This window comes from Sturnus vulgaris, chromosome 6 (assembly GCF_052056855.1).
Source record: "Sturnus vulgaris isolate bStuVul1 chromosome 6, bStuVul1.hap1, whole genome shotgun sequence".
NCBI lineage: Eukaryota > Metazoa > Chordata > Aves > Passeriformes > Sturnidae > Sturnus > Sturnus vulgaris.
The window spans coordinates 43812678-43828914 of NC_142248.1; the positions used below are offsets into that span (position 1 = coordinate 43812678).

General features: G+C 47.7%; 1 protein-coding gene across 2 annotated transcripts; it reads right to left on the reverse strand.

Moving 5' to 3' along the window:
- Nucleotides 1-1298: 1298 nt before the first annotated feature.
- Nucleotides 1299-16218, reverse strand: DACT1 (dishevelled binding antagonist of beta catenin 1). 2 transcript variants are annotated; one of them, XM_088166356.1, is made up of 5 exons: nucleotides 15859-16218; nucleotides 13501-13633; nucleotides 11726-11881; nucleotides 7537-9441; nucleotides 1299-7042 (listed from the first exon to the last, which is right to left on the reverse strand). In XM_088166356.1, exons 1-4 carry the CDS (start codon nucleotides 16216-16218, stop codon nucleotides 7583-7585), a joined length of 2508 nt encoding a protein of 835 aa, XP_088022482.1. In that variant the 3' UTR covers nucleotides 1299-7042; nucleotides 7537-7582. The 2 variants fall into 2 exon arrangements, with proteins under 2 accessions (XP_088022482.1, XP_014726889.2); XM_014871403.2 differs by having other exon boundaries at nucleotides 1299-9441.
- Nucleotides 16219-16237: the final 19 nt, after the last annotated feature.

Genomic DNA, 16237 nt, shown 5'->3' on the forward strand with positions numbered 1-16237 from the left:
TCCAAGACTCTGGATTTTTAGCAAACACCTACTCTTTCCTGAGTTCACCTTCCCGAGAGAAGAGCAACTTCAGGAAATCATGTCAGTCAAGAGTCCAGGAAAGAAAACTGTAATGTGATACAGGTCTAACCCGCAGAAACTCTGGGAACGTCTCCTTTTACACAGGGCCCTTCCAAAAGGAGACGAACCCACTGTAAATAATGTGTCTGGGAAGAACAGGCAAACCTCTAACCATTCCCTTGCCTCCACTGCTTGCTCAGTTAAACTGCATCTTTCCTTTGAAGCCAGGCAGAGTTACCCTCTCTGCTCTCTAGTTCTGTTCTCCAGCCTGAGATCCTGCTGTTTTGCTAATCTCACTGCCTGAAATGGGATTAAAGTTGGATTAGCCAGGCAGATGAATGAGTGGTGCTCCAGGCCATCCACATTTGGTGTTTGTGCCTGCCTCATTTTCCCAGCTCTACCTGAGCATCCAAGGCAAGGGAGCAGATACAGAAGGGGTCATTCTGTCACTTCCCAAGTGCCATTCCCAGGGTTTACACAAAGTCCTGCTACTGATACAGAGCTCAAAGCACATTTATTCATATAATTGAAGTGGTTTTAGCTCTGTGTCCTCAAATACAACTAAATTAATTTCTTCCTTTAAAAGCTCTCCTTGCTATTACTACTTAAATCAAGGTACTGCTTCTCCCAAATTCAAATTAACAGTTTGAATCCAGTTTCACCATACAGAGTCTGGCTTTTAAGGACGAGCAGGGAGTTCCTTCCAACATGAGCCAAAGAAGTCATTGGGACAGTTTGTACAAACAGGCATGGGACTCTTGGAAAGCTTAGTGACCTTGATCCAGCATTCCTGAGCACATGCTTAATTCACCCCAAAGCGTGTGCTGAAATGCTTCACTGACTAAGAATGGCCTTAATCACATGCTTAAACATTTACTGCATGAGCACTTCAGAGACTAAGATTGATTAGGTCCTTCTCCTACCTGTACTTCATACCTCCCCTTTTTGTGAAAATCTCATTTCTGAGAGCATGAATCTCATAAGGAGACACAGGGAACATACTTTTCAACAGGTTGCAAATTTCCCAGCTTCCTGCCCCTTGACCACAGAAGACTTGACCTTTTTAAGGTGGGATAAAGCAATTTATTCTCAAGCCTGATGGCATGAACCCCATCATGAGGGCAGAGTCCAAGTAATATGGGTTTTCCTTTAGTATTGTCAAGGAAGTCTTAGTTCCCAGGACTTACAATTCCTTTAAAACAAACAAAATCCAGATTTTCAGAGCTTGGCTCAGTGAATGAAGTTGTTAATGTTAATATACTTTATTGATCTTAAAGGAATACAGCATGGAAACAAAGGCCATTAATTGAGAGAGGCTCTGCTTACATCAACAAGTCACACAGCATGAAAGGAATGAAAGGAGCAGATCCAAACTCAGGTCCCCACAAGAACAATACACAATGTTCAAGTGTTCACTTCAGCCTAGACTTAGTCTGGTCCCCAATGTCATTTGGACCAAGCTTGCCTATATTTTTTGACTGGAAGTTATTCACTGGGTCAGATCCCCAGATCTCTGCTCAGGGGGAAACATTTGCCCTGCCCCTGGGTCAGTGTTCTACCAGCATGCTCCAGAACTGCTCTACTGCCCCAGCCAGCACTGGGCAAGTGGAGATGACCATGGCAGGCACTTCCAGACTGCTCTGTTGCTCCAAACTAAGGCACAAGTGGAGACACAGTCAGATGGAGAGAAAAACTCCCCAAGGACAGCAAATTCCCAAGGTGAAGAGAGTGGAGGCACTCTGGCTCCAGGATGGTTCATTAGGTTTGTAGGTCACCAGCTTTTCCTGCAGTTTATAAGTAACTGCAGGGTGTAAAACTGCTGCCCAACAGTGACTCTCAAGGTAGATTCATTTTTGGCCTGAAGTCATGAGGAACACACAGAGATTGTGTCCATAAATGTAGCTGTGGTACAGGGGATGATATTCACCATAACAGAGGATTTAGAGTGCCTGCCTGAAAGCATGGATGAATTTATTGTGTCAGAGGACAAAAGTGACCAAAACCATGTGTCCATAGTCTGGATAAATGCATGTCACCATCAGCCAAGCATGGAAAGTGAACTTCTTGTCAAAGCAATGCAAAACTTGCCTGCAGCAGAAGTTGGGAGGGCAAAAGACAAATAAATATTAGAGTGAGGAAAATTCAATTGCATAGACAACTGCCATCAGTTACTCCAAGATCAGAGGAACACAGGAAATGGTCTGCTGGGTTAGCAGGATGGTGCATCTCCCACAGCTAAGGGTGCTTCAGCAGATGCAGGAAAAACAGTCTTGAGGAGGAGCACACAAGCCTGGCCACTGTTTGCAGTCCAGTCACCTCACACTCTTCCTGGCATCCACAATCATTGGTAGAGCACACCCATCCCTACCTTCTCTTTCCCTCTGAACTTGCTGATGTTACATCCATCTCACTATTTCCAGCAGAAATAAATTCCCTGCTGTGTAAAAAAGCACTTTCTAGTATCCCTTTTAAATAGACCCCCCTGGTTTTCATGTATCTCCCCTCATTCCAGACTGTGAGAATTTTCAAACCCCAAAGCAACTCATAGGATCATAGAACAGTTAAGGCTGGAAAAGACCTCTAAGATCAACCCTTAACCCAAGCACCATCTTGTTCACCACTAAATCAAGTCCCCAAGTGCCACATTTTTTGAACACTTCCAGGGATGGTGACTCCACCATTTCCCCAGGGTGCTTGTTACAGTGCCTGAACATCCTTTCAGTGAAAACTTTTCTTCTAAAATCCAATCTAAACCTCCCCTGGTGCAACTTGAAGCCATTTCCTCATGTCCTATTGCTTGTTAATTGGGAGAAGAGACTGATCCCCTCCTGGCTCCACCCTGCTTTCAGAGAGTTGTAGAGGGTGACGAGGTCTCCCCTAAGCCTCCTTTTCTCCAGGCTGATGCTCCCGGCCCCCTCAGCCACTTTTCTCAAGACTTCTGCTCCAGTCCAGCCTTTTCATCCATTGCATTGCCCTTCTCTGGACATTCTCCAGAATCAATTGTTTCTCACCACTGTTCTCCATCTGAAATGTTAAGCTGAGAATGGTTCAGTTTTTTGTATTAGCAGCTCAGTCATATTTATTTTTGTTGGCTACTCCAAAGGTACGTACTCTGAAGTCAGCTATTAAAAATGTATTTAGCTGCTTCTGCTTCCTCAAAAGTGTCCTTATTCCCTCTCATAAGACAAACCACATGCCTGGGGAAAGCCATGCCCAGCAGTGGCCCCACTGCTCATCAAACCTTTTCTGGCCTTTGTGACAGGAAGGGGTGCAGGTCCCTCAGGGATGGCTTTGCTGGCTGTCCCCTGAGGAGTGCCTGACCTTCCTCTGAGCCAACAAACAGACTTGGGATTACTGAAGGCACAGGACTGCTGTGGAGAATCTGCTTTCAGTCCTTATCCAGCATGGATCCCAAGCCATGAGGAAAGCAGAAAACTTGTAAGGGATGGACAGGTTGCTGCTGAAGCCCTAGGACCAGGAAAGCTGCAGAGGGCTGGGACCTACAGGCTCTGCAAGCAGGGGCTGTGCTGTGGAAGGCCAAACCCAGACCTGGGGAATGGAAGCTCATCTCTCATCCCCAGTTCCTACAGGACTTGGTCAGATGGTTTAAGCACCTCAGCAACTGGGAGTGCCAAGAGTGGCCTTGATCATTCAGAGCTGTGGAAGAAAGGAGGCAGAGTCCCTGGGAGGACTCCATTTAGCCCAGTCTAACTCACTGAGTGAGGTGTTAGGCTGAAACACCTCCTCTTCCCAACTCTTCTGGAAATGCAGCTGAACCAGGACCAGACCACTCTATTTATGGGACTCTCCACTCCTCCTTTCCCTCAGACCCAGCTGTCTGAGCCCTTGCTCCACAGGCACATTGGGTTTCCCAGGACAAGCAGGAGGTCCACAGCAGGGGCCCCACGCAGTTGGGACGTCTGGGCACCAAGCCAGAGCCTCTCCCTGACCCCACACACACCAGACACAGCTTGATTCTGTATTTGCTGACCCACAGCTGGTGGCTGGGATGAGGGAGCAGGGCCTAGACCCAGCAAGGCTGCTGGAAGGCAGACAGCCCAGGGACACTCATCCCCTCAGAGAGCATGGTGCTGATTCCCTCAGAGGGAGTGATGGCATTCCAGAGGTGTGCAGAAACGCTGCATTATCTGAACCACAAGGAATCCAGCTCAAATGAGGCTGCTCCTTTATGCTCCTCTACTTTCCTGCACATAAGGAGCACAGGGATACCTAATCCCAAAAGTCCCCTCTACCACCTACCCCCACCTTGAAACAGCTCCCAGTGCAATGAAATGTTCCTGCTTCAGACTTCCAAAGACAGCCATAAACACTGGGGATAATTAAAAAGTGAACATCATGAAAAATACACTGGCAAGCTGTGAAGCTGGAAAGCCAGGTAGCTTGAAGAAGTGCCAGATATTCAACTGGTCTCCAAGACCAGCAGATGTTTTTCAACCTAATGCTGCAGAAACTCACTAACTCAGATGTGTTTCCTAAATCAGAACCAGAGATGAGAATGTGTGTTGTGTATTGGGACCATATCAAGTACTTTTCCAGCACCGTTAAGATCTGTTATTAAAAAAGAAAAAAAAAAAGGGAAAAAGGAGGGGGTTGGGTGTTGATAGAAGAAACTAGGCCTGTTTAAAGGATTCTGGATGCTTACCTAAATCATGTAAGAAAAGGAAAATTCCTACCCCAAACTGAAAAGACTCGGATACAATTAAGAGGGAGATACCATCAGCCCATTTCCAAGTCTGGTATTAAGCTATTCAACAAGAGAGCTGCAGAATACAGTGGCTGCAGCTGATACAGTCTTAGCCATATTTAAGTGGTTATTTTATTTTCTTTTTTTACTCAATTATCTGAAAAGAAACCATTCAGCAGCTCACTTTTGAAAACCAGCCTGCCTCAGCAGGTACAAGGCAATCTGCTATAGCACTGCAATTAAAAACTCATCCTCCCAATGCCACTGGGTGTTGGTTTGTGTTCCACCAGCAGCTCCTTTACAGCCAGAGAGAGCACATGGCTGAGGATCCTCTCTGCTGCTCTTCTACACCTTTGAGGAGATTTACAGGGATTTGCACATGTTTTTCTCGCTCAAAGAGAGATTATGTGGCATGATTAAGAGATATTCTAGGAAAGAATCTACCAGCTTCCACAAGACATTCCCTTTGTTTGATATGACACCCATCAGTTATTAATGGGATGGCTTTAAGCTGTTGCTTAGCCTCAGTAATGACATATTTAACAGCAAACATTACTTCTCTCCCCTCTCCGTAGTGGCAACCTTTGTCCAGCAATTTCTGGATGAATTTCTCTAAACCAATATATAATTATTTTTATACATACTATAGGAGAGTTATGAGCAGATAAGGGGAGTTACAGCTTTTGCTATTTCGTGGGAGGTGGAAGTGCAAGGACTTTCTGGGTCACTGAATCCACAGCCTGGTGAGGTGCTGCAGAACTCTTACAGAAACTGATTTTCCACTCCTTACAGACAAAACCAAAAAAACAACAAAAAACCCCCACAAATAGGAATAATAATATGAGACATTATAAATAGGGATTTACTACACTGCAGATTAAAAAATAAAACGTGCCTCTTAGGAATAAGTGTTCCCACTCTCTCAGAAGCTGCTCCCTGAGATGTTTAATCCTGAGTGGATCTTTCCTTCCTACATTTATGATGCAAGGAAACCTGGGAGGAAAAACTGCTCTGCCTTTCAGGTAGGTGACAGCAGGAAGGACACAGAGGAACCACAAAGGAAAGCTCTGCTCGGACCTTGCTATGGAATGGACAGGTTGCACACACATCCCTGAAATCCACATCAGCCACAGCACCCACTCCAGTTGTTTGACCACTGCTTTGTGGATGCCAAAGCAGAAGATGAACCTGCAGAAACCAGTTCAACATGCCCAAAACCTCCAACCTTCCCACCAGGCAGCTCCAAAGCTTTTGTTGTGAATGGAAGCAGTGCTGCCTATGGAGGGCTCCAGTCTCCTTTACTGCCAGACTCCCTTCCAGTCCTGGGAAGAACCTGAGACAGAGACCAGTGGGTGACCCAGTTGTCACCTTCCATGACCCTGCTAGGGCTATAACAGAGCCAACAGCCAAAAGCTACAGAGGGCAGCATGGAGAGGCAGCCTATGCTCTCCTCCACCCAGCCCAGCTCCCAGAGCACACAGCTCTTGGGGACTCACTTACTGGACATTCCATGGGGACACCTGTTGTGCCCCACAGATCGATTTGGTTACAGAAACCAACCATATGCCCCCGTGTTGTACCAACCAAAGTCTGCAAGCACCCAGACACAGAGCAGGATTAATATTCTACTTCCATCTGCTCTGAAACATGAGCTGCCCATCAGCAACAACCTCTGAGCTCCTAAATCCCACCTTGCCCTTGGAAAACGCAAGCTATGAGAAGAACAAGAGGAGCCGTGACAAGCCAATTCCCTCAAAGCACAAGTCACATCCACAGCAGCATTTTAAACTTGCCCTGTTTCCTGCATGGCTAAATGCAAGGAATGTTAACAGGTCACATCAGGAGACATCTAAGTGGTGACAACACCAATATAAAAGCACTGACTGGGTCTGCACCAATGTAACAAACTTTAAAAAGTATTAAAACAGACTGTTTATTACAGCATATGAATGTGTTATATTAATTTACACAATGATATATATATATAAAAACAGCCATTGATGATGTACAGTAAATTGGACATCAACAGGAATATTAAAACTACTGATACTCATGCACGTGACATGCATATGGGTTTTTTTTTTCTTTTTCAAAAGCAGTTTTACACAATATAATGAAGTTACTAAGCCTTGGTCAGCTGCTCCAGCTGCAGTTTACTCTGGACACCACGGCCATCGGCAGCAGGACTCCCAGGAGATCAGAGCAGAGTGCACTCCAGGGATGGCGACTTAACCTCGGAGACAGATTGAACAGGAGCCCTTTCCTGGTAGGGGAAGGCTGGGGGAGGACAGGAGTGAGTTTCAAGAAGAGAAGCAAGAAAAGAAAAAAAAAAAAAAACAGACCAGAGTACCAGAAGGAAAAAGTTCAAGATGTGGCAACAGCAGCAGCAGAAAGGGACAAGCAAAAACATGAAGAACCACCCTCACTCCCTCCCCTTTATTCCCTAAAAACGTATGACCTTAAGCTGTCGATGTCCTGTATAAGACCCAGAACTGGAAAAACTAGGCAAGGAAGATCCATTCCCAGAAACATGTTAGCCTTTTCTCAAAGCCTTCTGACACCACGCGCTGGAGGCTGCTCACCACTGAAATGGCAGTGTTGTGTTGTTGGGTTTTTTAAACAAGTGTAACGGTCTTTTATTTCCACATAAAAGGCACTAGTATCCACCCAAGTTCTGAAGAGACAAGTGACATAATTTACCTTAAGTTTTAAATATTTGTATTTAAAAAAAAAAAAAAATCTGTGGAAATATGTACAAAAAAAAAAAGCACCTTGCTTCTGAAAGCAGAAGCAGATACATTCCACCAAGTCACCTCACTAGACGGTCGTCATGAGCTTCAGGGAGCCTGACCGAAAGCGGAGGATCTTCTTCTTGAGGTTATGGGAGGCTTTGATTTTGACAAAGGCCTTGGCCGCATTTTCATGCAGCTCTGGCGCCGTGACCGTTTGGATGGGGAGCGTCTGGACAAACTGGGACCAAATCAGGCCCCCGCTCTCATCAGAGTCGCTGGTGGTCGTGCTCTCCCCTACAAACTCCACCTCGCTCAGGCTTGACTCGCTGTCTCCAAAGCAGTTCGTGGTGTAGTTGCTCTGCTCGTCCTCGCTCGTGTCCACCACGGTGGAGTGGAACAAGGACTCGCACTCGGCCGAGTACTCCGAGTCGCTGGCCACGTAGGCGTAGGGGCTGACATAGGGCAGGGGCACCTGTGAGTAGACCCCCACGCCCTCCCGCCGGTTCCTCCTCGCCCTCCGCAGGGCCTCCTCGTAGGAGATCTCCGCCGAGGACTTCCAGCGGCGGTAGTCGGCACGCTTGTGCTTGGGCTTGGCCACCACCACCTCGCGGCCGTGGCCGTGGGAGCGGAGGGTGGATCTGTGCAGGCCGGCCTGCCGGCCTGGGAGGCTCGGCTCCAGCGGCAAGCCGCTGCCTCTCTTCCCCCGCGACGAGGGCTTTTTCAGTTTCTTATTTGTATCCAATTCCTCGGGAAAGCGGCACTTCTTGCCGACCAGTTTGGCTTTCTCCCGCAAGGTCTGTGAGTTGTTTTCCACCCCGTTGGCGAGGTGGGACCTGTGTTTCAACGCAGAGCTTTTCAAAATCTTGACGTTCCGGGTGCCTTTGTGAAGCTTCATGCTTTGCTGCTGGGCAGGGATGTACTGGGCGTTCACCAGCAGCCCATCGTCCAGGCTCTGCGAGGAAGAGCCCTCGCTTTTGAAATCCAGCGCGGGCCTCTCCTCGACAGCCGGTGACGAGGAGCGAGCCGCCTGCAAGCTGCTCTTCAACAGGATCTTTTTGGGAGGCTGGCTGACCCTGTTCTCTGGCTGCAGCACCACCGGCTTCCCTGGGGTCTCTTTGGGAGACGCAGCAAACAGCTGGCTGTTCTCCTTGGGGACATCCCCGGCCGAGGCTGCAGCGTTGCGGCCCAGCTCCGGCGGTGCCGGTTTGGTGCCCCGTGGCAGGTGCTTGCTCTGGAGTTCTGCTGCTGTGCCGGGTGGGAAAGCTGCTGGCAAAGGGGCCTTCCTACTCTCCAGCTGCTCCCCAGCTGGCTCCCGTGGCCTCTGCTTTAACGGGGAGGGAGCTGTGTGGTCGGGAGCGGGGGCCCCACTGGGAGGCAAACACACGGGCTTGGAGCTCTTCAGGTTCACCACGTTGCCGTGGGCCACCATTGCTGCCGGCTGCCGCACGCACATGCTCCCGTGCCTCAAGATGCCTTTGGTGGCATCGGCGTTGAGACTCGTCCGGGGTTTGTTAGTCCTTACTGCGTGAGTCTTTTTCTGAACCAGGCTTAGGATGTAGCTGTCTATCCTCTTGCTGGTGGAAGGGCACGGAGCCGGCCAGGAGCTCTGCGTGGGGAAGGCGTTGGCGGATTGTCCCGAGTCCGTTTCGGATGGGGTGCAGACGTCGCTCATATCGCAAGCGAGCCTCTCCTCTTCTCGCTGGGGGTTCTCAGTCACGGGGAGAAGGAACATGGGGCTCTGCACGGCCACGGCGTGGAGCGGGCTGGGGTAGCGGTAGATGTCGTTCCCGTTTTTAGACACCAGATCGCACTGGTACTTGGGATGAACATCTGCAACGACATCGAGGGAATTTGAGTGCGGTGTGGACAAAGAGCGACAGACAGAGCCTGCGGTCTGGTCCTCATGCTGGCCTTCCTTATTATAGTCCATCCAGCCTATGAGATCTGAAAGGCATTTTAGAAGAGTTTAGAGAGCCTGCCAGGGACAGCTGTGCTACGTTTTTAATGTGCTGCCAAGGACGCCGGTCCATCGACGCACACAATGCAAAGCTTTAACTACAGCAGCAGAATTTTGCAACCAGGGGTGCTGTTCAAGCAGCATAAAAAGCAGCACTATCCTTCTGTGGGTCTCCCTGTCACTGCACCTACTATGCTTTATGATTTATCCCACTATGACCACATGGCTAAAACAATAAAAATCACAGCCCTAATGAGAACATGTACATTGGTTTCAAACCTGGGCCCAGGTTGTTAAGATCTTCCTATCTTCCTTTCAAGCCACCCAGAAGTCTGCAAGGGTCTCTTATATGTTACACAGTCACCTGTGAAACTCTCTGCAGGCCTCAGCACATATGAATTTTAAATCCAAAGAGAAACATAAAAAAATACAGACAAGAGAACAATTAATTCTTGTAACTTATTGATAAATTCGACTTCTGGATTCTTTGAAGCATGTCCCGGGTCAGGAAAAAAAATCCAGACTTAATTTTATTGTTGTTTTTATTATTGTTACTACTATTATTATCATAATATTTATAGCAATGCTAATAGTAATAACAGATGCTCCTTTTGAGTGATAAGGGATTAAAGAATGGGAAACAGGCTCATGTTTTGACACAAGTACAAGGAGTGCAGGTCAATCCAGCTGACATCCTAGCCTTGGCTCTGCAAAGAGAGTTGGGCCAGAGAAATCCAGTGCGTTTCAAGATGCATGAGTCAGATTTAATGGCTAAGGAGCTTACTGGAGAGGTAAGCGGCCTTAAGAGCAGGGCTTCCACCCAAGCACCTAAGATTATTATTATTTTTGAAGCTTAAGTTGCCCTTGTCTTCTTGGGCAGGGGTACAATCTAAATGATCCTCTGCCAGTCCTGTTTTCTGCCCTTGGGCTGGAAACTTCAGCCAGGGTACTCCAGTTGGAATGCTTAGTGTTCATCACTTATCTAAGGCCTATTTCAAAGAGGTCTCATGGGCATTGATGAAATTTGCTGATAGAGTGATGTTCCTGCTTGAGCAGGAGAGGAAGAACAGGGAAGTTAGGAGCATAAACTTCCTCCAGATCATCTCTCAGTTTCCCTACACTTCCTAAATTCCATGTTGGCTTCAATGAATGTTGACAAAAAGACATTTTTGAAATTTGTCAGTTTGTGAAATTTCATCCCTGAAAGTGAAACTATCAATAATGAGAGGTTTAGGTTTTCGTGGTGTATATACAAAAAACAGCAATGCAATCAGCTGGAATTACTTGTGTGTTTTTGCTTTTTTAAATGTATGGCCCATGAAGGTCACATATTCCTTACAACAGGGAGCATTAAATTACCTCGAGCTGCTCACAGGAAAACTTAGAGGACTTGTCAGCATCTCAGAATGAATGTATCCCAGGCTGTATTTTCCCAGTTTAGAAACAGAAGATCATGAATTATTCTGTCCTTGTTTCACAACAAATCACTATAAGTTAACCTTAAAGAGCAGAAAGCAAATTGGAAATACTGAGGTTGGAATCATCCTCCCCAGCCCAGAATGAGCTAAACCTTTTTAAAATGTCTGCAGTCAATAATTGCAACAGTTCTATTGAAGAATCTTTTCTGGAGAACAGAGGAACAGGTTCCTATTGAACCATCCCACAAATCAAGGCTTGCATCTTCAGACTGCAGGAAGTTCACAGCTCTCTGCCAAAGAGACAAAATCTACCTGGCCTGTTCATGATGTCTATTTGTCCACACTATATAAATGCAGGACACACCTCACCATGCTCACCCGGGGCTCGAGGACCATCAGAATTGACAAAATGACTACTAAAAACATGTGCCCTGACCCCCTAAAACCTGCAGCTAGCTCCTTACTCTGTGACTTTAATGCTGACATGGCTAAGAGCTATCGTTAATTGTTGCTAATCGCTAAAAATGCTGTTCTAAAGAAAGGGAAATCAGCTGACTGATGTGTTTCTGTGTACAGGTACCACTGCCCTCTGCTGGGTAGAGCAGCTGTCAGAGCTTCACATGCCATTTTCATGTGTTTAGAGTGACATATTCATGTGCAAATCTGGACCAGTGGAAGGCAAACAGTCCTTCCTCATGACCCATGTACGTGAGAGGCACTGGGATCTTTTCAGAGCATAATATGGCACATGAAAGGAAGAAGGGTTAATCCAACCCAGGTACTCCTGAGGCAGTATTTCCAAAGCCAAAGCCACCTCCTGGAGTATGATGTACTCGACCTGCTTTTACTATACCTGCAGATTTAGGGCGTCCATCTGAGATATTCAGTGTTGCCTCCAAAGGGCTGCAAAAGCAAGTGCTAGAATGGCAACTGGATAAACACTCACTGAAGACAGAGTTAGATGAATTGGAAAGCGATCCAGAAGCTCCATCACTCAGCTCATAAAACCCTATAAAAATAAGAGTTTGGATTTATATTAGTTATGTCTACACAAAGTTACTATTTGTGTCCCTAGAAAGGCAGTCAAGCTGGTGTTTGAGTTGGCTTACTCTAACACAAGTAGTTATGGGATTTCATTCAGTCACCCCAAAAACAGCCAACAATTTAGTAATATCCTTATTGCCATGAATTTACTATGTTTAAAAGTAAAGCACTTAAAACAGCAGAACTTATCTTAGCATGTGGAATTTTTTTTTTAACTTTACAAGGGCTGGGGTTCTAACCCTTACAGGGATTTTCAGATTTTAGCAACAAGGATCCAGGCTGTGTTTGGCAGCCCACTCATTTAATAGAGTGTTATACTTCCAAGACAGACTCTCCAACTATTACTTAACTATAAAAGTGTTGGGCCTGATGCTATCCATTACTTTCCTCAAAGTTCTGCACATAAACATAATATTTGTGGATGACAGGAAAGAAGAAAAATGGTAAATAATGTGCAGATGCATCAAATTTAATTTCCTGGTAAACTGGGACTACTCAAGGAAAAAATGACACACCACAACCAAAATTTAAATTATTCATTTAGGAATAAGGAATGCAGAGCATGCCTACAGAATGGGGATGCATCCTGGAAAACAATAATCCTGGAAAGGGCTTAGTCAGCGTGGAAAAGCAGCTCAATCAAGCTTAATGATATGGCAAAAAAAAAAAAAAAAAGCTAATGAGATTGTTGGATGTACAAAGGGGCTAATGAATAGCAGCAGGGAAATGACTTCAGCAGTCTACATGGCCCTGGTAAGAAACACTGAAGTGGTGAGCCCAGTCCTTGAATCCAGCATGCTTGAAACAAAGCTAAAAAATTGGAAAGAGGCCACTGAGCTATTTAGGAGCTTGGAAAAATGCCTTAAAATGAATGACTTCAAGAACTTGACCTGTTTAGCTCATCAAATGAAAGCCAGGAATATACTGTATAGCACCTCCAAGAGAAGGAAAAGCTGGGTATTAGAAAAAACCTTTCTTTAGGGGAGAAAAGGATATAAAAGTATCAGTGCTGGAACAAGTCAGATTCAGACTAGAAATTAGCAATGGCTTTAACAATTGCAAGTTGGAGGATTCTCCACTTTTTAGTGTGCTCAGAACAAGTCTAGAGGCCTTTAGGAAAGGCTCCCCATAGTTAAATACCACTTACTGGCTTCAAAACAGTTAGAATGAGATGAAATTCAATATATGGGGGATGAAATTTTTTGATTCCATGCTCCTTTCTGGTTGTCTGACCACTTTTGATATCTTTCTCCTGATGATGGTGCTCCTTTTCACCATTTTTCCTTCATCCTCCTCCCTAATATACAGGAGAATTAGAATTTTTTGTACTAATGTGAGGGTGGCCTTGAAAAAACAAATGCCCCAAACACTAAAAATCTAATTAAGCTTGAAATGCTCCTCTGAAAGAAGCAAGCAGCAGCCTTTCCAGTGGTGAGGGAACTCTGTTAGTAGGAATTCATTACGAGAGTGTGAACGAGATGTAGACATCTACTGCTGCAGTACTGAAAACTCCAGCACTAAAATTAGAGCCAGTTTAATTCCAAGTCCCAAGGGAGGCTGCATTTTGCTGATCACTGCCCTTACCTGAACTTGGACGACTGTCTGTCTCCAGGTGTTCATCTGTTGTTTTTTCCACGTCCAGACGGAGATCACTTATTTGCTTATCCAGCTCTTGCAACTGATTTAATAACCCAGCATCCCTCCTCCTCAAGCAGTTCTGCAAAAGAAGAGGACAAAGAACATCAGCTCCTTCAGTGGGGCAGATGTGAAAGGGTCCCAAGGACCAGCAGACTTCTCCGTCTAAGCCTTGTGAAACACCTTGTGGATATTCTTTTATATAAAAACCGAACAAAGCCCTGACATTTTAGATGGATGCTCTGGATAAATACTTAAGTGAAAAATTATGCAGGCACTTCATCCCAGCCTGTTCCAGCCAGTTCTGCATGAGGAGCATGTTCCAGAGTTCATGAGGACCAACAGGCTGTGCTGACCACAGCTGTAAGAACAGAGCTGGCTTGTGTGATACGGCCAAACCAGACCTGTGCACATGGAACGGGCAAGGACGGCCGTGCCAGCCTAGCAGGGCACGTTCCCCACCACACTGGTGTTACTCAAAGATCACATCTGCTCACACAATGGCACCAAACAGCTCTGCCAACAAGTGCCTGTGGTGTGGGAACCGCCTTGTTCTGCTGCACATTATGAGCTTAGAGTCCACCATCCAGAGAGCAAGATTCCCAGGGCTGGGATCACAGCCCTTTTATTAGTTTTGCAGTGCAGCAGGAAGGAAGACTAATTCTTCCTCTTCTCCCATTATAATTGTATAAAATTGCTGCGAGATGAATTCTAAGACTATTTATGAAGGTAATTTGATGGCATAAAATAAGCAATAAGAAATTATTTTGCAAGGCACTCATTAACCCACGGTCAACACAATCAGTTTCCCCCTGTGTATTATAATGTTGCTTATCCATCATCTGTTCAGCTTCATACCCTTTAATTGCTCTGGCTTTGGGGAACGTGGAGGAGGCAGGAGGAAGGTTCATCTACTTTTGTTTCTTCGAGTGCACATTTGTCCAGCACCGAGGGGTGCTCTGATACATTCTTCACAATGACTTTTGATGCTCATAGCTGGACTAGTTGTAAACCTGTTAAATCCAGGATAATCTTTTCCATGGAGTGGACCAGTCATAGAATCACAGATTCATAGAATGGTTTGGCTTGGAAGGAACCCTAAAGATCATCCCATTCCAACCCCCTTGCCATGGGCAGGGACACCTTCCACTAGACCAGGTTGCTCAGAGCCCTGTCCAGCCTGGCCTTGGGCAAAAAGGGAGAGCTAAAAGCACTGGCAAAAAAAAAGCACTGGCAAGTACTGGTTGAAGATGTGCTGGCGTTTAAGGCCATTCTTTGGAGAGCCAAAGGGGTGATCCCAAGCCTTGTCCCCCATTCCTGCGGGAGCCAGGGCTGGCTGGCAGCCAGGCTGGCGGAGTGATGGGTTCAATGGATGACTTCGCTGCGCCACCTACTGCCACCAGCGCCCCCTCCCCCAGTCAGCACCGCATCTGGTTCCAATCTGCAATGTCAAGTGCACAAATTAAAGTGCTACCACAAATCCCCGACTTTTTCTGATATTTTTCTTTTTCTTTTTCCTTTTTTTTTTTTTTTTTTTGAGTAGTGATTCCATGGTCCTTCACTACGGCTCTCGGCCGGCAGCCAGCCCCTTCTCAGCAGAAAAAAAGAATTTCTTTTTATCTTTTTTTTTTTTTAAAGGAGGAAAAACGAGGGGGTGGGGAAAAGAAAAAAATCAGGGAAATAAATCACGCAATCCTACTTCTCCCTGGGTGAAAGCAAATGCTGAGCCGCGCACAAAGAGCGCCAGGCACAGCTGTACGCTATTTTCATTGAAAAATGATCTGCCGCTTCATGCCGCCCTCCATCTCTTCCCACACCAGCTCCAAAGCGCGTCCTCCAACAAAAGCATCCCTTCTTTAGGGGCCCGATCCTGCCGGTGCCCGCTGTCTCCTCTCGGGGCTGGGAGCCGGGAGCTGGCTCCCAACTTCCATTCATGGCAACGCCGGCGCCTCTCTTGCCATGAATGGAAGTGGGACCGCCGGCCCGGCTCGGGGACCCGACGGGAACTGTGCGGCCACCAGCACAACGCCGGCAGGACCCGTCCAGCTCCGAGCTGTCACCGGCCCGCCGCCCCGGCTGCGCGCCCTGCCGGGTGACAGCGGGGCGGGGGCGCTGCCCAAGGGGTTCCCCGGCTCCGTTCTCGCCTCTCCGCGGGCAGAACCCGCTGGGCACAGCGACACGGGGGCACCGAGCGGGCGCGCATCCCGTCCGCATCCCCGGTGCTCGCCACTCGCATCCCCGGCGTTCGCCACTCTCATCCACAGCGTTCGCCGCTCGCACCCCGCGGCATCCCCCGCCCCCGCTCACCAGCTGCCTCCTCAGGAGGAGGATGTTCTCCTCCAGGAACTTCTCCTCCAGGCTGCGCGGTGCCGGCCCCTCTCCCGCCGGCTCCCCGCGGCCGCCCTGCGCCCCGGGCCCCGCTGCCGCCGGCCGCCGCAGCAGCAGGCTCTTCACCAGCAGCTCCTGCCGCTGCCGCAGGTACTCCAGCTCGCCCAGCCCGGCCAGCGTGGCCTCCAGCCGCTCCCGGGTGCGCTGCCGCTCCGCCTCCGCTTCTCCCTTCTCCCTCCAGCGAGCATCGGGCTCCCGCGGTGCCCCCGCGGGTCCCCCCGCCGCCTGCCCCGGCCCCGCCGCCGCCGCCGCGGCGCTGGCCACGGGGCTCGCCTTCATCGCCGGGGAGGGAGGGAGG

Bases quoted from the DNA above. Each gene is read 5' to 3' on its own strand.
- DACT1 (XM_088166356.1), bottom strand. From the start codon at position 16,218: ATGAAGGCGAGCCCCGTGGCCAGCGCCGCGGCGGCGGCGGCGGGGCCG. The intron at 13,634-15,858 runs GTGAGCGGGGGC...CTTCTTTTGCAG, and splicing joins TCCTCCTGAGGAGGCAGCTG to AACTGCTTGAGGAGGAGGGA. The intron at 11,882-13,500 runs GTAAGGGCAGTG...TTATTTTTATAG, and splicing joins AGACAGTCGTCCAAGTTCAG to GGTTTTATGAGCTGAGTGAT.